At 38.5% G+C, this 20426-nt stretch overlaps 1 protein-coding gene across 9 annotated transcripts in view; it reads right to left on the bottom strand.

The window, feature by feature from the left end:
* Nucleotides 1–685: 685 nt before the first annotated feature.
* Nucleotides 686–20426, bottom strand: part of stpg2 (sperm-tail PG-rich repeat containing 2) — a 60613-nt gene continuing 40872 nt past the window's right edge. The window contains exons 11-15 of one of the 9 annotated variants that reach the window (XR_266173.4): nucleotides 12344–12509; nucleotides 10123–10238; nucleotides 1560–1776; nucleotides 1420–1464; nucleotides 686–964 (exon numbers count right to left, since the gene is read on the bottom strand). Coding sequence is in view for 6 of the 9 variants with exons in the window: in XM_019366225.2 (XP_019221770.1) it covers nucleotides 1609–1776; nucleotides 10123–10238; nucleotides 12344–12509 (450 nt within the window). In the remaining 3 variants the exon portion in view is untranslated. Of the gene's footprint in view, nucleotides 1777–10122; nucleotides 10239–12343; nucleotides 12510–20426 lie in introns of all 9 variants that reach the window. The other 8 variants (XR_002064187.2, XM_019366225.2, XR_266172.4 and 5 more) reach the window with 8 other exon arrangements.

The following is a 20426-nucleotide window of genomic DNA, read 5'->3' as shown; positions in this document are numbered from 1 at the left end:
ACAGTAGATAAGCTGTAGCGTTGTATTTACAAGGAGACTATAGTTCTACAGGCAGCTGCTGTTGGTTTAGATGTATATGTTGTACAGCATGTGTATGTGTGCATCAATGCGAGGACATAAGACACGTCTATGTGACTTCCACACTTGTTTCTTCGGCAGTCATTGCAAATAATACTTGCTTCATGACTGATGCATGTTAAGCACTAACGTATGGCAACAAATTTATATGAATTCTAAAAATGTGCTGGTTTATTGGCATTAACTAAGGAGTAGCTTCTCATGACCTTAAGACGCATCATGTGTGAGTTCAAAGCTTAATCATATATGAAGCAGTTTGCTCGCCAAGCACTTTAACTGTGGGTGAGCTTCTGGTTTAGTAGGCACATCTCTTGTGTATTTCCCACACCGTCGTACATCAGTCAGCAGTATCCTCCACTCCCATTGATTGCTCCAATCACTCGTCTCAAAGTCCAGATTAGTTTTACTCAGGACCCGCCCACTTAGGGTCACCAACAGTTGCATTGACTGTCATCTACACAAGTCATTAGATTTTATTGGCGTTTCTCTAGCTGCTACATCACCATTTGTCTCTTCCTGTGTGTACGCCCCATCAGGGGTGTGATCTGAGCTAGCATTCATCCAGCTTTACTGTTATTAACTCTAACAAGAAAAAAGTACTATAGCAAAACCTTCACAACATTTTTAATATTTGAGTCATTTATGCCAGATTGGATCTTTTGATGCTTGACTTAAGACAACAACATGCCCTATGGAATAATAACAAGTTAACAAATCATTTGAAGCATTATTCACATGAATGCCTTTATCAATGTTACTGATATACAACATGGTTCATACAGGGGGAAATAATCCACAACAGCCAACTTCAGATGAAATGTTCTTAGTAGGTATACAGTATCACTCTTTGACAATAATGCAAAGTCATCTTCTTCCAAAGTGCTGCCTAAAACATTAAGGAAAAACAAATATGTTAATCAGTCAGCATTATGCACTGTAAATTTGATGTTTAAAAAGATACTGGCTGTTATAATTAGCTTAAATGAACTGTAATTTACTCTGAGGGCAATTTCTAGCACTTGAAAAACTGAAACCTATTACCAGAACAACAGCTCTAGGGAACTTCTCTGTTATTTGATAGCCCATTTTGGGCTTAGACACACACTCAAACACAAACATCACACACAGTAAAACAAACAGCTTGGACAGATTGCAGACATAAGCTTTCAAAAAGTGGCTGGGAGTAAAAACGATGCCAAATGCATAATGAAATGCACTCATACAACATCTAAAAATATTACTGTCATTCTCACAGTTAGTCTAAAAACCTCCTAAAGCCTGATGTTGAATTACAATACATATTGTAATTGCACATTTCTGTTATTACATGAACAAACTTACCTTGTTTTCAGTTATTAAACTGTAACTTTACTCACTTGTTATCTGCTATATATTCAAACAGAATGAACATAACATCAATATTCATGAAAAATCAACTTTTCTCAGAATATGAATTTAAATGTAATGACCTGAGGACTGACCTTTTCCCCCACTAACCTTCCATCTTTAAACTCTGACCCACAAAGAACTCTATGAACTGCTGGTGGCGATAAAGGTGTTGGGTGTGCTCGCTTTAATGGCCTTGTGGGCTGTTAAAGGCCCATCAGCCACACGGGGGGAGCAGCAGGGACTCAGAGGGTTGTTGAGCGTCACGTTGAAGGTGCCCTTCAGTAGTGTGTTCATAATACTTGGACTCAACTGCAGAGACATAAACAAAACAGAGATGAGGGACAATGAAGGATGATGAAAAGTTAAAGGGGTATTCTCGGCCACCCCTCATTTCTTCACATTTTGCTGGGAACATAGAAAATAGGTGGAGCAATTTATTGAAACATATGCAAGCATACCTGGAAATACAGGTTATAAAGCAAAAAGTTTGTTTAATTCTAATGAGCTTGATGAAAGTCAATATTTGGTATGACCACCATTATTCTCAGAGCCTGATCTATCTATTACTTTTGCAAAAAAAGTAATTAGATTACTGTTACTTTCCCGTAAACAGGCTCGTTCCTGCGTTACTAAACCATGATTTTGTTTGTGAGAGTGTCTCATGAAAATGACGTACGCGCATGCAACGTCCATGGCAGTAACAGATGTGTGTAGCTCAACAATGGATAATAGTGCGGGAGAGAGTATGTGGGAAGAAAACTTCTTTCTACAGTGAAAATTCCTGTGGCAGCGTGCCACAGGAATGTGAAATTCACAGAGAAATCCCCCGATCCCCCCACTGACATGAGCGCTGTAGCTACCACATCCAATTCCACCGGGCAAACCTCCACCGGCCCCACTCCTGCTAAACAGGTGAAAATAGACTTGAGAGCGACAGGACTGCTTAGTGCTGCTGAACCTTTTTTTTTTTTGCTGTGTTTTACTTGCATCTATTTGAAAGAGTGATTGTAAACACAAAAAATAATTTTATTTTATATGCTGGAATATGCAGAAAATAGGTTTAAATGTTAAACAAATTTCTTCACATCAAAGACTGTTGCATATAATTTAATTTTTGCTCGATGCAATGTGCATAAAGTTAAAAGATTAAAACTAATAAAACAAGTTTTAAAAAGAGACTTTTTCATTTAATGGATTATGCATAAAAAATAGAACTGGGCTGAAAGGTCTATTGCTTTATTACGTATTCAGGTTTTGTATCATGTTTTTTTTTAAAGAAACTAAGTAATAAGGTAACTAATTACTTTTGAAAATAAGTAATCAGTAAAGTAACTGGATTACTTTCTTAGAGAAGTAATCAGTAATTAGTAACTAATTACTATTTTCAACTAACTTGACCAACACTGGTGGTGAAGATGCATGTCTCAGGTCCTGTGTCAGGACTTTGTTGGATTCTTTTCAGATTCTCTCAGGCAATTTTCATCTGCTATACATAGTTTTTGAGGTCTGTCGCTTTTCACACTGACACCATTCTCAGATATGTCCTTTTACCCATTTGGCCAATGCCTCTTTAGGGAGAAATGGGAACTAACTATGTGTTTTTGCAAAAGGCTGCTATTGACAAAGTACCAAAAGATATAAATTAACATTGGTTCTTTGCTAAGTTTGTCTGTTATGTGTAGACACACAACTGGTTCACTTAAGTTAGGTGCCTTTTTATGCTTGAATGATTCATAGGTCAGAGTTAGGTAGCTTAACAGAGGAAAAAAAATACTTCTCAAAAGACACAGAACTGAACTAAAAATGAGTGAAAACGCAGCCAATGTCAAAGAAAATCTTTGAAAGACCTTCAGAAAGCCTAGGTTATTGCTGAAGATCACTTTAAAGTCTGGCTCTTTCCAAAAAAAATCATAAAGAATGATATGTGGCTCAAGACTTTTGCACAGTACTGTATATTTTTAAAAAGGGAAAGAGAAGAAATAGAAAATTAACCAAACAAAAAGCGATTAATGTATAAATGAATAACTGGAGGCCAATGCAATAAATTGGGGGGAGTCTTACAGAGGAAAAAAACTAAACAAAACACTACGTTCACTTCAAAGTCTGCCCTTAAAATCACCTCCCAAAAAACCCACAGACATACACACATATATATGCTCTATGTACTCACACACTTCATCAACTGTCCTACTCTGGTACTGCCGAGCCTTTTCTATAAAGCTCTCTCTCACTCTCTCTCTCTCTCACCCCCCACTACCTCCATATAACCTCTGAGCACGTACGTGCACACACGGACACGCACACATCAGTATGCCAGAGGTGCTGCAGCAGGATTTGAGAACACTGGCGGCACGGCTCAGATCTCAGTATTGATCCTAATGGGAAAAGGGTTGCAGGTTCAACTCCAGGTCACCCTCGGGGTTACTGGGTAGGTCGAGGAGATAGGGGAAGAGCCCTTGGAAGTGACGACACCATTGGAATGGCAATGATGAGGGAGATTATGGGATGCTTCAGTAGGTCAAAGAGGGGAGAAGGTAAAGGAGAAAATTGCAGGTTGGTAATTGGTGGTGGTGATTATGTTACTTGGTATGTATGAAGACATATTCAACCGCGCCCATGAGCACAGACGAAGGAGTGCAGGATGCACAGTCATTCCTATAAAACACACACAGCACCTGCCACACACAGTAAAGGAACGCAAGCATTTTCTACCCACAATCCAGCAAAACAAGAGATGCAAGAGAATCAAATTGCTTTTCATGAGCAGCTCGTATTTACCAGTACTTCAGTCGGCCAAAGAACAGATTATACACCTTTTGAGTCCGTCCGTCAGTTTGAAACAAAGTGTAGATGGAACATCCACAAGGTCTGTACATAACAACCCTGCAAGATCTATTCAGGAAAACTTTACAAGACTGAGAACAAAATGAATGCCAGGTACCAAAATAGCTTCTGATCCAGCCAACGAGTGAGACAAATATGGAGACAAGGACCCAAGACTATAATCAGGCTTTAGAAGTTTGTGAGCTCAAGAATTTTTCTCTATTTAAGGCATAGCACTTCTGCTCCACTGACCAGTAGAAAAGGCTAGAGAAGGTCCTAGAGGTGCATGCCATCAAAACCAGGGATTTTGAAAACTATGAAGGACTTTATTTTGCACAGCTTGCCTCTTTTTTGCAGGAGCAACACTATATATAAAAATATGGAAGATGAATGCTGTGTGTATAAACCACAACTTCACAGAATTCCTTTACAGTCCTAAATAAATAAATAAAAATAAAATAAAACAACAAAGATCCAGTGTGTCACACACTGATTCATACCATTTTTCTTGCCAAAACTCCAGATTTTGGTGGCATCATAGATGGTTACAGCCATGCAAGGACCTTCCTTTTTAAATGTATTTGTAACTCCCACAGTGAAGTATATTCAACAGATTAACAGCCAAATAAACTGTACCGTAGTTTCCAGCTCTTTTAAAACATGCATTTTCTAAAGTCAACAAGAATTAAAAGTAGGAACGTGAAAACTCACACACAGTGAAAGCCTTTGCGAGGCACAGACATCCCACTGAGAAGCATATCATAATATGTCAACTGCGTCAAGAAAACCTTATGTTCTAAGTAAGCCTGGGTAATAGTAGATTTTTATGAAGGGTGCCAATATATACATACAGTATATATACTTGTACAGCAGAGTGATATTGAAATTTAAAATTTAAGGGGTTACCACTGTCTGCTCAGCTTTACTCTGCTTCATGTGCTGCACAAAGTGCTGAGAGTATTGTGAAAAATATACTCTATAATTATTAAACTACCACTTATTTCTTCTTTTATTTCAAATTAAAAAACTTAAGTTTCTTCTTTTCTTGCCTCAGTATGTGTTTTGTACTCTCTAGCATATAAATACCATTAAAGACTACAGCATTTAATTAATATTTGTTTCTGCTCGACATCCGTTCCCCGAGTCGTTTTACATTTCCATATTCCATCCACACTTTTCTCTCTGTTAAATGAAGCTCAGCCACTAAGAACAGTGTAATCAAGCCTACTCAAGCAGGTACCTCACATAGTGCATTTAATGGAAACTCTAAATGAACCTTCACAGTGGACAAATGCTGCTCAAGTAGATAGCTTTGTGACATTATGCACACGTATGGATGAATGATCATGTGCACACTTATGCCGAAATAGCTACTGTTCCATTACATGAAAAGTCTGCTTCAGATTTCAGACGCTCAGAACACATTTCCAGCTGTTGAATTTAACTACCCTCTTCAGCAGCTCAATTTTCTGCTTTCTGTCTCTCCGCTCCTCTTCCTCCACGCATTTTCACCACCTTTTCAGCACCGACTCACCTCTACCGCCGTCTCCCCTTCTCTCACACCCCTCCCTGCCTCCTTCTCATTACTACCATCCTACACTCTGCCTGCTCATCTTCTACAAGCACTTATTTATCTCCCTCTCTGCTCCACTTCATACTATATTTAACGCTACATGGCCCGTGGTGTCATATAGAATCACAGTCACACAGCTAATTACTGAGCAGCGAGCTTAAACTTGCATTTCGCTATTAAAAAGGAACTTGACTTCCTCCAGCTAAATGGAACCATATGATTATGTACAATGCAATAGAATCAGTCTATAACCCATGAATGAAATCTTTTTTATGTTCTTGTATGGGGCTTTTACTTCATTATACATATGTATGAATACCAGATGGACATCCAAAATTATTTAGATCACAGGAAGGTTGAAAATAAAAAAGTACTTGCAAAACAGTGTGCAGTGCTTCTGGTAAGAGGCATCATGAGTAATCTGAAATGCCAAATTTAGTTTAACAAATTGTATTAGTTTATCTTAGAAGTGACTGGCAGGTTTTCAACATATGTTCTTCTGCTGCTTAAGGTGGGATTGAGCCTCTTGAAGCCCACATTTAGAACACTGTAGAGGTCATCGCTAACACATTGCAAGAGAAAGCCATTTACACCTACAAAAAGAAATTCCAACTGACCTATCATGCATGCCTCTGGAGTGCAGGAGAAACTGGTGCACCCAAATGAAGTATATACTTGGACAGAAGAAAGATACAAATTATGCTCTAGGAGCTCTTGGGCAGCCAGTGGAGCAGAACTTAGGGCCTAATTTACTCATCTGCAGCTCACTTCTACAGAGAGCATTATTAGCTGATATTGAAGATCTAATCATGTAACTACACTGCTACAAAGTTTAGCAAAACCAATTTACTCTTACTTTGAGACAATTATCTACCATCTTTAAAGCTCTCTGTGATGGTTAAAGCGGCTGCAGACAAACATTCGATGTGGATCTCAGTTCAATACAACTTTTACCACCCAACCCTTGGGGAGAGAAAGGATGGAGATAGGACAGTTTGAGGTGGGAGGAGGATCAAATCAGATTTTTCAACAGTTTTACTAGCTACAGTGGAAAAATTCCCACAGCTACACCTCCCTCTTATAAGAGAAAGAAATAAAGCAAAGAGACCGATTGTCATCGAGAGAGCAATGACAAAAGCTGATCCATAAAGGTTACATCTTGTACGATAGACCGTCTTGAATGTCAAGGAAGGTGGTAGGTAGGCAGACTCAGCAAACATTTTGAGCTCCCAGAGGTGAGTAGTTTATTTACAGCGTCCTCCATCTTGTTTGAAACTTACAAATAAATGTAGAAAACGTATTAGCTTATAATAACCAAAAAGAAAAGGCACATAAACTAAACAATGCACCTCCCCACTGTATCTGAAGCAACCACAACCCTGTAACTTACTATATGTATGAATTTACACCCAGTTAGCGTAGCTAGTGCCAACAACCCAAGTCAGTAAAGCTACAGATGTGGACAAGTTTGCTGGTACCATTCCACAAAATTTTTTTTTAAAAACAACAATACAACCATTTAGCAGTCAGTTGAGTCAAGTACTCTACTGCAAACAAATGCATCGCCAACAAGTTGCACTCATCGGGGCAGACAGATTCAGACAATTTGAATTGGGCTACAATTGTTTGGAGGCTGTTTTTTACCAGGCAGCCAGTGCAATTTCCTTGCAGTCAAAAGCCGTCACCACAACTACTTGTAATCGGTTGTCAAATGTCAAAAAACTCCAAAACCTAGTCATAATGTGGTTGCCATCCTATTTTATATGACTGATCTATTTTTAAGGCTTCTGACTAAGACTTAATTCTTCATGCAATAAAGATTAAAAAAAAGCATGTCAATACATATCAAACCTTTGTATAAAGTCTTATGGGAAAACATCCATGCTTAGAAATCCTGTGAGGAAACAAATACTCACATGCTAAGACTGACTTACAAAAAGACAATTTGCTGAACTTGTGATATAAACTGCACAGAGGAGGGGAGAAACTCTAAATTATGCTGGAGACAAAGGAAAAACAGACTGAAGACTCTAGAGATACATCTGGTATATTAGAATACATAAGGAGAGTTCAGCTTCTATTGGTTATCTCTCTGTGCTGAACCCTGACTGAGCCCTGTGGAGTTTCCTCATAAACAAACTAAAGGTATGACTACAATAAGTACTGTTTATCAAATGCACTGTGACTACCCTGAGGTCTGACAAACATGGAATGATCGTCGTTTTTCATCAAGCATGTGCAAAGCATATTCTTTTGAAGTTTACATTCGCTTTGTTATCCATTGTTTACTTGGAACAAGTCTTCCCCTTGCGATTGCCGTTTCTGCTCTTTGTGGCACATTACACAGTGTGCATTTACCAGTTACTTTTAATTTGTGTTTTGCTGCCTGATTGGCATTATCAGCCAGGTGGATAAATTCACTAGTGCCAGTCATATTCAATTAGGCCTGCAATGCTGCTTTAATTATCTGAGACATCTCACCACTACTGTGCTGATACATTTATCACATTTTACTAATGTGCTAAAATTTGATGGTGTTAATTGAACTAAAATTGTGTCCGTGTCAGTGTCTCGAAACACCTTTGAGGCAAATTTCCTATATGCTTTTGAAGGGCAAAGCTTCTGGAGAAAAAGTCTTCATAGTATAGATACAGGTAAAGCTAGAAAACAGGTAAAGCAGGGAGAGAAGAGACACAGACTGTAGACTACAGAAGAGAAGACAGTAGAAAGCTGGGAGATAAAACTACACAGAGGCAGCAGGCAGACTGGGACACAGGCAGACGGAGGAAAAAAAGAGCTCTGTGATAACATCGCACCCATGGACATGAACATGATGATGAACTGTGTAGTGAGGTTTGAATCAAACCTCGGGTTTTGTCTTTGATGTTCGCCAGTCAAAATCAGCGGGGACTGGAAACAACATTAGCACTTTCTTCTCACTCACACACATTCACCATCAGAGGAAACCCAAAGCTGTAATCTCTATTAAAACGCAGTAAAACAAAGCAGAGAAAGATTATGCTCTGGTTAAGTTTCATTACAGCTACATTATGCTTCAGTCATGAAGTGCATTTGTCTCTGTCAGTCCTCTGTGGTGGCTGCATTAAACAACATTACACTTAATAAAAGGCATCTATTTTTACCCAGTTTAATTCAACCAGGTCGGTCAATTAAGAGTAAAAGTCTCCCACAAACCTGCCTTGTGCAGAAAATCAGCCCAGGAGAGATATTGAAGTTTGGATTTGTTTTTCTTTTTTTCTATTTTTTTTCCTAAGCAATCAATTTCTTCCGCACAGCTCAAGGTCACTGGGAGAAATGTGATAGATTCTCCGGGGATTACAACTCAAGTAGTGTCAGACGTTCTGGGTATTACATCTCAGGTGTGCACGACACACACAAAGAGCAACCTCTGTGTCCATATATGCTAAAAACCCAGCGTGCATCTGCACACTTAAACTTTGCTTGTTTTTTTGCTTCTGTACAAAACCATAGTGGATTTCAATATGTGATTCAGCTTTAATTCAAGGGCTTTTACAAAAATGTAGCATTTACTGTTTAGGACTTTAGACATTATTATACACAGTCCCCCATTTTCAGAGGCTAAAAATTATTTCAACAATTGACTGGTAAGCAGTTTCACGGCCAGGTGAGCCTGGTTAACTTGTGATTTCATGACAAATGAAGCAGATAGAATATTTGAAGTTGATTCGACTGTGGAATTTGTATTTCAAAGCTATCGTTAGGCTGAAAAACCAAAACAAACCTATCAGAGATAGCAAAATCTTTAGTCGTGGCTAAATTAACAATCTGGTAGAAAACGAATGCACCAACCAGCTCAGCAACACTAAAAGACCCAAAAGACCACACAAGTAAAAGTGCATGATGACAGAGTTATTTCCGGGGTTAAGAAAAACAACGTTGTAACACCCGGAACAAGTCAAGAACACTCTTAAGGAGGTAAGAGTATCACTGTCAAAGTCTACAATCAAGAGATGCCTTCGTGAATTCATAAAATGTATAATGTGTATAAAATGTCTGTAATGTAACTTTGTTAAACCCCTGAACAAATGTCAGCACGTCAGTCATATAATTCTTTGATTTTAAAAACAATGTGGTGGTATATAAAGACAAAACTGTAAAAACTGCATCAAATTGTAGACATAACTGTACTTTAGTTCAGTCAAGCGCACTGGGAGTATGGTACAAAGTGAGGATGTTTTACAAGGCTGAAACATTAATAGATCTTTTTGTACTGTTACCCAATAAGTGTCAGGTCCTGGGCTGATGTTCTTGGGGACTTTGAATCGATCTTCTTTGGAGGACATCAGTGCCAACTTCGGAGCAGGTTTTACACTTGGGTTGTACTGGCCCGGCCCTGATGAACAAAGACACAATTAAAAGCCAGTAAACATACAAAGAACACTATTTTTACCTTACTGGAGTTATTATAGTTTTGTATTTCTGATTAGTATTTATTTTTATTTAGTTTTGAAGTTTTGGTTTCCCTTTTATTGTTTGAAAATGTTTATTTTTAGTCTAGTTTCTATTAGTTTTCGTCTTAGTTTTAATCTTTATTAATTATTATTGTATAGCAGGCATGTGTCAGAGGCAAGATTTAGCAAAATCACTACAGGTATTACATTAAAAACACGGAACTTTTTAAAATCAGCTGACTCACAGTCTTGTGGAAATCTAAAGTCTAAATAAATATGTCTATGAAAGCCTCATAAGGAAAATTGTGATAACATTTTTACCAAACTAACAAATACTAAATACTATATTTTTAATATATATAATATATATATATAATATATATACTAGCTTAATATATATAAGCTAGTTTCAATTCTTTCTAAAAGTCTAGATTTAAATTATTATTTTTTTTATTTATTTTACTAAAATGTTTTTTTACCTTTAGTTTTACTTTTTCATTTAGTTTTAGTTAACTAAAACTTGCATTTTGCATTAATAACCCCGCCACATTTTATCACCTTCAAGCTAAGCAATCCAGAAGATCTGAGCCAAATAAATATCATCATAATCTTAAACTGTTAGTACAAATCTATATTTTTGTTGAATATCAAATTCAATACAAGTTTTAGCACCATTAAAAGTAAGAGAAGTAACAGCCATCTGACTCTCTGGTCTACAGCAAAGTTGTGGCAAATAAGAATTTTAATTGTTTTTTGTAATCTCTGGAAAATGATATACCTGCATAATACTGGACTCCGATGTGAATCAGAGGATGGACACAATCCAATAAAACTTCAAGGCTAAGGTTACAAGAATAATACTAACACCCAACTTTTAAGGAGTTATGATAAGAACTTTTACAATTGATTTTTTAAATGGTTTAATGGACCCCCGAGCAAGACATTATATTCACTGCATTTAGAATTGTGATAAGGGGACAAAAAAATATATAAAGAATTCATCACTGGTCTAACAGCTTTACAGTAAGACAGCAGTAGGTGCTATTCAGCCCCAGTGGCTAAATGCAATCAACTTATGACTACACACATGGTTAAAAACACCTTGAGCAACTGCTAATGTCACAGACCATTATGAGCACCACAGTCATTAATTTTTGCTCAGAAATAATGAATAGTTAAACGCTCGGTCCTACCATTATCAGAAATATGATCACGTTAGACCCAGCATGATAAGTAATATAATGTTCCATATATTATAGACCTATTCATAAATGCAAATTCAACAATGGGGGAAAAAAGCATGCATATATCAGTGTGCTTAGTGTGTGTCTCTAAGTTCACGTTAAGTGTCCATATACGCATGTCCACGTAAGTGCTTCAGGGTGGGGATGCATATGTGTGTGCGTGTTTGCGTTCTAAGCAGAAACAATTCTGCAAACAGTTCAAATCTATTTATATGCAAATTGGATTTTGGTTAAACGGTTTGAGGTTTCTCCTGGGTTGAGTCCCTTGGTGAAAGGGGGCTAGTCATAAATTATCCAAGTAAGTCATGAATCTATCAATTTTCTAACAACATTTTTCAATGGGGGTGTAACTCAGGTAAATATTAGGTTAGAGGCCCATAGAGATGAAGCTAATTGGACTGTATGATAGCAAAGGGAGGCACAGTACAGTTTGTGAATATTTAGCACTGAAAAGAAAGAAAGGACCGGCCCACACTTAGACCGAGCCATTTCTCTTTACATAATGTCCTTGTGGGTCTTTAATATAACGCATTTTGAGGGGGCCCACTGAACCTGTGGAGCCCAGCAACATAGAGGACCAAAATGCTGGATGCAACAAAGTTAACACTTGAAATTGGGTTTTACACTTGTTAAACACTTGTTTAGTATTTGATAGATTTAGGTCAGGGTTAGGTATTCAGTTAGGCATTCAGCTGTGGAAGTAAGGGTTATGGTATGGGGCAGGGAAATGCATTATTTTGATTGAAAGACCAAACAAAAAATATATAGTAAAACAAGAGTGTGTGTGTCCGTGAGTGCTACACCTGGCACGCTGGAGTTACTGTGTAGGAAGAAATCATTTCTTGGTGCAGCAGACAGGAAGCAGCTTTGCCGTTTCTTAGCGTCTTCACTTCGGGGTTCTAAGTAAGAGTGGCCATTAACCTTCTCAAATGTCTGACTCACATTGTATCTGCTGGGTGCAGGGGAATCCTACAAGAAAAGAAAAGCAGAGCATAGGAGAGTAATGATATATTAGAAAAAACTGACACTAACATTTATACAACAAAATGAAATGCACAAATGTGCAGTTTCCACTTTTAACATTTCACAGCTGCAAGGTCAGCCATCTGTTATTAGAACACACTCACATGGTCCACTTATGATAGTGTCACTCATGAATGCATGAATATTGCCGTGCAAATGCAAGGACATCCAAACAGTGTCAAATCATCTTCATCAAAGCTATTGTTTTTATCTAGAACTAAACTGCAAACTAAAAAAAGCTGTGAAAAACTGCTTTAGTTAATTGATGTCAAAATGCAAAGTAGAATTTAAAAAAGGGAACAATAAAAACAATTTTTAACCAACTCAAACAATATTGTGAACTTACAAAACTAAAAATAAGTTACTTAAAAGAACAATGCACCAATAATTATAAACACATGCACAGTGTCTTCAGTAGTAGTGTTCGTCATTTTGGTCAAATTTGTCAACACGTTTGTAAAGAATGAAATATCTGCATTACACTGACAGTTATGCTTAATATGGGTACTGGTTTTTAGGCAGATAGTATGCAGTTTGAACTGAGACAGCACAGATTTCACCCCTGGGAGGCATCTGAGGACATCCCCTTGGGAAAAGGCACCCACCCTGTCGAGGGGACCTAGTGTAGCAAGCGACTCAGGCTCTCTTCAAGCGCGGAGAGCTAACGGTTATCGCAAGTCTACTTCGGAAGTGACGTGATGCACACAGGTATCATCTTTAAAAGCCTGAATGGTACAATGGCAATCATAAATGCAATCATGTCCAGTAATTGTAAAACGGTGTGAAAATGGAGTTGGCATACAAAGTGAAATTCAGCAAAGCCACTCTGTGCTCTGACAGACATGCACAGCTGGAAACTGAGAATATTTCGAGCCTGAAAAATAAGATCTGCTGATTCGGAGTTTGCAAGCTTTTTTTGTGAAAGTTTAGAGTTGAATGTGTGACAGAATGAGCAGCAGCTAAATTGCCACCTGCTTTCTGCAGCTCAATCAACCAGACAGGCTAAGATGCCCCGATATGTTTGGAGTTCATGGTGACAGAGTTCGTGGCATGGGCAGTACCTGCCTGAGACAGTAAATTAGACAGAAGAGCTGCAAGGGCAACTCACAACATGGTTGTCGGACAAGACTAGATAAGCCGCCATTGACGGCTCCATAGGTGGTGGATTGAGCAAGCCGGTATTTTCCGCATTGTTCAGATCCAAATATTATTTATAGCTGCACACGGTGATGCAAATAGACAGGGGTTGGCTCCATGTCGAGGTTAACTCGGATATCTGAAAACAGGGACAGGTGTTTCTGGTTTTTTACCCTTGTCACTTCTGAGTGTATTAAGAACTGCACAAACCATGGCAATTTTGCCAGAAAAAGAAAGGACCATTTGACCTGCACCTTCTCAACTACACAGTCAACAAAGAAAAGAGACATTTCTTCTTGGACAACCAATGCAGCTGGTGAAGCATACTGGACTGAGGAACAGGCTTTCCTATTCTCTTTTTCTTTCTCCAACAAACCATGCAGTCTCGCATGTCGTCATTATCATGGTGAGGTTGAGGTTGTAGCTAACTAGCACTTTTACATGGTTGTTGCTCGAGCTTGGCTAACTCATTAAAACGATCCATGTGGTCAGCCACAGGTTGGACATTTATTGTAAGCTCTTTGCTTTTGGACTCAGAGACCCAAATTAAACTGTCTTGAGAATGAAGAAGGTCTTGCTATGTGACAGAAGGCTTTAAACAACTTTCTCCTCAAACGTTACCTTCAGGATACCTTTCAGGATCTTTGTTGTTCAAAAAAAAGCTGCAACCCTGAGAAAACGGGCGGACGACTTCTCCTTTGACTGCTTTGGTTTGGTCTTCACGCCAAACTACAAACCAAAAATACACTCCACTGGAAATGTTAAATTAGCACACCCCAGGCAGTCTGCTCACCAAAGGGAGCACTGCTACCACCAACAGGAGGAGTTAAACTAATGTGAAACTGGCAGCTGACAACAAAGCCAACTAGTAATAGGTAACTGTGATGACAGAGCATTATATGTACAGGAAGGGCCTCAAATGTGATCACATCTATCTTCAAAATTGTGAATAGAAGTGTCTTTAACCAGGACATGAAACTGCATGATATCTTGTACTTTATGTGTTGTACCATGCAAATCAACTTCAACGCGCACATACACTGAAAGTTTGTAGGTACTGCACTCCTACAAAAAAACAATGTCAGAAACAGATGGCATCTCCAACATGTCGCAGGTAATTTCTTGCACATGGTATGCATATGAGATTATTATAACCTTAGTCTTTATAATAAATATTAATACAGAGCTAATTCACAGTGGTACCCTTGGTGATACCAGTCATAGAATTTTAAATCTGAAATGGAGAATGGGTGAATCGTGGGTGAAGCTCGCACTTCGACTGCTGCAGAGGAACCTCAGTTACTGGGGATTTGTCAGTGGGTCTCTGAATAATTGATGCTGAAGGCTGAATATAGCGGCACGATCCATTTATCCTAAACATAGGAAGGCTGTCATTTACCTCACGCTGTCATTTCCCAACTGCTGCTTTCTCCCTCTCCTCCTGTGTAGCCGTCCATCTTTAATCACTTCTAACCGCGGCCATTTAGCTTTTCATTATAGACACAGCAGGGGGACAAGGTGGCAAGCACAACATGTGTACGACAATATAACCTTACACAAAACATGGAAACATTCCATTTGAAGATGCACATAGAAAAAAAATAATTTCTATGTGAACTTAAAAATGAAATTGAAAGAAGGTGAAGAAAATCGTGACACGGTCTCCTGTAGTTTGGCTGGTTTGGTTGGTGTCATGGTTGATTTAATACAACTGACACCTGTAGGCACATCTGTGGAACCCTATGGTCTATAATTATACCGGAATATGGAACAAACCATGTTCCCAGTAGTAGTCATCAACTATTGACAGCACTCAGGTTGACTTTAATTACACACCCTTGACATTTAGACAGCTCAATACTTGCCTTCTACACACACACACACACACAAACTTTTCTTAATGATTCTGTCACATTGCCCTTGTCTGTGTGAAAGTGACTGAGTGAATATATACACTATATGCTAGATACATATTTGTGGCAGCCAGTGGTACCAAAAAACATAAATTAAATGTTGTTATATAATGAAAGTCTGTCAAAAATTAACAAAATATAACTATATATTATTAATAAGATATTAATTAAGTAATGGTATTTTTCTGATCCATTCAAAACGTTATATATATAAAACCAAAAGACAGTTCCTCTTAATCAAGATCGTATACAATGAAAAGAAAACTAAGAAAGAAATATGAGAATATGAAGTCAAAGTATTATATGTACTAATATCTGTACATTGAATTACATGTACAATGAGATGACAGTGCCATTGACTGCATATAGTATGTTCTGAATTCAACCCTACAAGGACATTCGGCTTATGAGTAGGGATGGGTACTGGTATCCGGTGCCATTATGGGCCCAGGTACGTACATTCTTTTAGAGCAGAGCTACAGATTAAAAATGCCCAAGGCGAAGCGGTCAAAAGTCTGGCTGTACTTCACAGCAAAAGATGCAAACTCAGCAGCCTGCAACAAGTGTTTTAAGGTGATACTGTGCAAAGGAGGTAACTCCTTGAATCTGATGAAACACCTGGCGACGCATAGCGTTTTTTTTTAAAGCGAGACCTCACACTGAGCACATCTACTGCAGGTGTGGTGCCTGTTATCGGACCCGGAGTTAGCAACATCTCCCAAGAACCCGAAGAGTAGCGTCCTGGCCCCTAGCCCTGTCAGCGTAGCAGAAATGATGACGGATGATGATGGCAGCAGCAGCCGTTCTTCTCTGCGTGAGTAGCTTCATGTTGTTCGTGTGTAATTTACGTTGAGTAGGCTAACCACGTTATTAAATTAATGCACGTAAGGTGAACTAGCAAACACCGTCATAGTTACATGCAGCTGCCTTTTTGTTTGATAGAGTGATACCATATATGCCCTGTAGCTGCAGAAAAGGCTAACATTGTTATCTTTTTACAAAAAAAACAGCTAAACATGAGAGGTTTTACGACAAAGTGTGTGTTTTCAATTGTTTAAGCACCGGTTCCAACCAAAGGAGGTATGTTGTATCAACAGAAAAGGCTAACTTGGTTATCATTTTGCAGAAAAAAAGAGACTTCTAAAAATAAAAACATAAGAGGTTTTTGGACAAAGTTTGTGTTCTCCATTCTTTAAGCACCGGTTCGAGCACCGTTTAAGCACCGGCACTGTTTCAAAAGTACTGGTTTGGCACCGGTATCGGATAAAACCTAAACGATACCCATCCCTACTTATGAGCAGGATTCAACCCAGCAAAAAAATCCATGTTAAGCAAGAAATCAAAACTAAAGTAAACAATTAGAATGAAATCTCTCACTGAAGGATTAAAAAATAACTACAAAAACTGGATATTCTGCATCTCCACATCAGTTGTTAGACCTCGCATTGCTGTGTCAAGAGGCTGGTGCTATTTGAAGAAAAAAATCTCTTCTCAAGAGGGCTGCTGCACAATTTCACATTATAGTGAGGGTCTCTGTGGAGCATTCTTTATTCATGAAATATGTTTGGAACACACCTCTCACAGTTGTTACCTTGATCAAGAAAAATGAAGTTGTGGGAACAATTTTTCCTTGTACAAAATGTTATGTTCTAAATTTTGTCCTGTGCTTTGTGGTTTTGAGAAAGCACTCTCCGCTTTACTGATGCTTATTTCTAACAATTTTATTCAAAATTCTACTGTTTCAGCCATCATATATACGTATAAATATTGGTTATTTTTTACTTTGTCATGCACAAAGTATCATTTCTACAAGTACAGCCAGAATACTATCCTTTAGCATTCTCACACATCCTCACTCACAGCTTTAGAAGAGTTTCACCATGGCTAAATCCAAACACAAAGTGAGATATTTCATATTATCTTTTTACAGTATAGCCTTTCTTCCGCACCATGTCCTCTCATACTAATGACTCAAGCACACTTGACAGTGGCTGTATTAATGATCTGGCAGTACGCGTAGTGACAGCTTTGACTAATGGTCAGGCATAACACATGAGGTGTATGTGTGTCTGTGTCCATGTGCACATCCACGTGTGTGTGTGTGTGTGTGTGTGTGTGTGTGTGTGTGTGTGTGTGTGTGTGTATGAGAGAGAGAGAGAGCGAGAGAGGACTATATCCCATTCTTCATCATCTCATTACTCTTAAAACCTTTCACTCTTCTTTTCAGAGTGGAATGCTATTTTCAGACTTTCAGACTGTACTTCCATGCTGGATATAATATATTTTGACTTTCCCCTTCTCTCTTGCATATATATACATATATATATATATATATATATATAGACAGTCTGCATGTGTCTTCGGAATAATATAACCTGTTTCCAATGCAAAGACTTTCAAATCCTTAAATTCTCTGTTTAATTTGCTCTCAAGTGTGGGCAATTAAGACAGTTAAGTCCATGCAACACTCTACTTACTTTTCAAAAGTGCTTAGACATCTGGGGCTGTGATCAACACCCAACAAGAGTACTGTTGGCCTAAATACTAAATAATTCTAGCAAAGAATTTTCCTTGAGCAAAGAAAGAGCAGTGGGAGATTGTGTAGTTCACCCAGCTGCTATATAAAGGGTGTTACTGGTTGATTTAGAAGAAAAATAAATTAATGGATTGTAAATCTATAAACACAATCATATAATTTGTTTATATGACAAACACTGCACCATTTTTTTGTTTAATCAGCAGCATTTGTTTTATTTTCTTTTGTGTGTGTTGTTTTGCTTTGTGTAACAAAATGGAGTGATGACATTTAAATGAAAGGAGAACACCCAGAAAACACTGTCTATCAGTGTGTCATAGGCACAGCTGGTGTCTCATCACAGAGCCTGATAACCATCTGTCTGATTTTAGTAGTGGAGGTATGGTTGGTGTCGTAAGGCCTTAATGAGGTTTTAGACAGGTCTTCAATATAGATGCAATGACAGAAGGAAACCATATGGGTCCCATTTGCTTCCTACTCACACTTTATGGGCAGCAGTTATTCTAACAATTTGCTGACAGCTACAGTTTTCTGCTGTGTTTTGTAGTCTTGTAATCTTGCTTTCTCCTTAATTTATTTTTATCCTTGTCTTCCTTTGCATATTTACTATTATCTTATTGCCTTGCCTTTCTCTTTCTTACTCGAGTTTCTTTTTGTGCTGATTTTTCTAGCTAGGTCTCCATCACTCATTCTTTTGCAAAAGTGCTCAACTTCCTGCTTTAACAACCTTAAATGTTCATATCCATAGCTGGCTGGATTCTGAGGAACAACAGTATGGAAGTTTTAAATTTCTGTCTTGACGAACCACAGTGAACCGAGACCTAACGTGCTTTTCTCCTTTTCAGTCATATTTACTGTTATAATAAGGGATGCTCATATTAAATATTGCCTGTAATCCTTGTAGGCCGAAGCTCAGGCTTCAGAAAGCTTCCGACAGTGTTTTATAATATCATTTGGAAGAAATATATTCACCTCATTGATTAAAAAGAATGCTTTTATGAATGGAGGGAGGAATTGGCTTCAGTAACTTCAGGGGCAGAACGGTGGTACAGTGGTTAGAACTGTATTGTTGCCTCAGAGCGACAAAGTCCTGGGTTTGAATCCACCAACCACCAAGGGCTGAAGCAAATTAATGGATGTAACTTGCTTCAGACAAAGGATGAACTGAGGCTCTGCACCAAGGCTGAGTAAAACCCAGCAAAGTTCTTCTAGTGGAGTCCAGGAATACAAATCTGAAGCTCAAAATGTGAGCATAATAAGTTCCCTTTAAGTGACTCCTTCTGACTGATTTATGTAGCAATCACAGACCAATCTATAGAGTGGGGCAGGTTAATAATCCTGTATAAAGTCTGACACCCACAGCTGGGGCCTTGATGATCTATGATAGATCCAGCAGTGTTCCAGAAGTGCCCAATTGAGTATAACACCCACGCCAGGCCTTACACCTTACTGGGCTTTACTTTTCCTGCTGTCCCCTGGCCACCTGCCTAGATGACTGTGCGCTTGGCTCCTAAAATCATCACCTCCTACTAAACAGCTGTCCACAGCCAAATACACACAAAACACACAGCTGCTGCATAAAATGGATACATGCCCACACCTGCATATGGCAGCACACACACATGCACACAAAAAAAGGCAATAAACACACAGCTGCTGGCCACAGCTGGTTCCCATACTTTGGACAGAGAAATACACATGTACATAGGCATGCACATACACAGAGTGGACACAGCTGCTTAACACATGCGTTTCCTTCATCAACTCGAACAGTGAGACAAAGAAAGAGAAACATTGAGAAACCGATTAACCGTCAGAGAAAAAGAAAAGGTAATGAGAGGGGAGAAAAATATCTAGAGATGGTCAAACCAAAAGATAAATGGTATACAGGCAAAAAGAAACCTGTAAAGATTAGAACAAACAACTGAAGCTGAGAAAACTGGCGGCATAAGTGAAATGCAGTCCTCTTAATAGACAAAGACAGGATCAAATTAAAGAACCAGGCCTGCTACATCTCACTTCTCCTAATCCAATCTACACGTGGAAAATAAGTTTTTAATTTGTTTAAATACTGATCTCTATTCTGGGCAGTGTCACAGGTCTGCAGGTATCTGCTGACGATTCCATTATTCTCAAATAAATAAATACAAATGGGACCCAATCTCTCGCTACTTTCAAAAGCAGGTCGATACAAATAAGATTTGACAGACAGAGCATCGTCCTGACGCTAGACAGAAAAGATGCATCTGAAAGGCTTCATTTATCAAAATCGCAGCA

Source organism: Oreochromis niloticus, linkage group LG12 (genome assembly GCF_001858045.2).
Source record: "Oreochromis niloticus isolate F11D_XX linkage group LG12, O_niloticus_UMD_NMBU, whole genome shotgun sequence".
NCBI lineage: Eukaryota > Metazoa > Chordata > Actinopteri > Cichliformes > Cichlidae > Oreochromis > Oreochromis niloticus.
The sequence above is the reverse complement of the archived record's forward strand: the minus strand, read 5'-3'. Positions and strand labels throughout refer to the sequence as shown.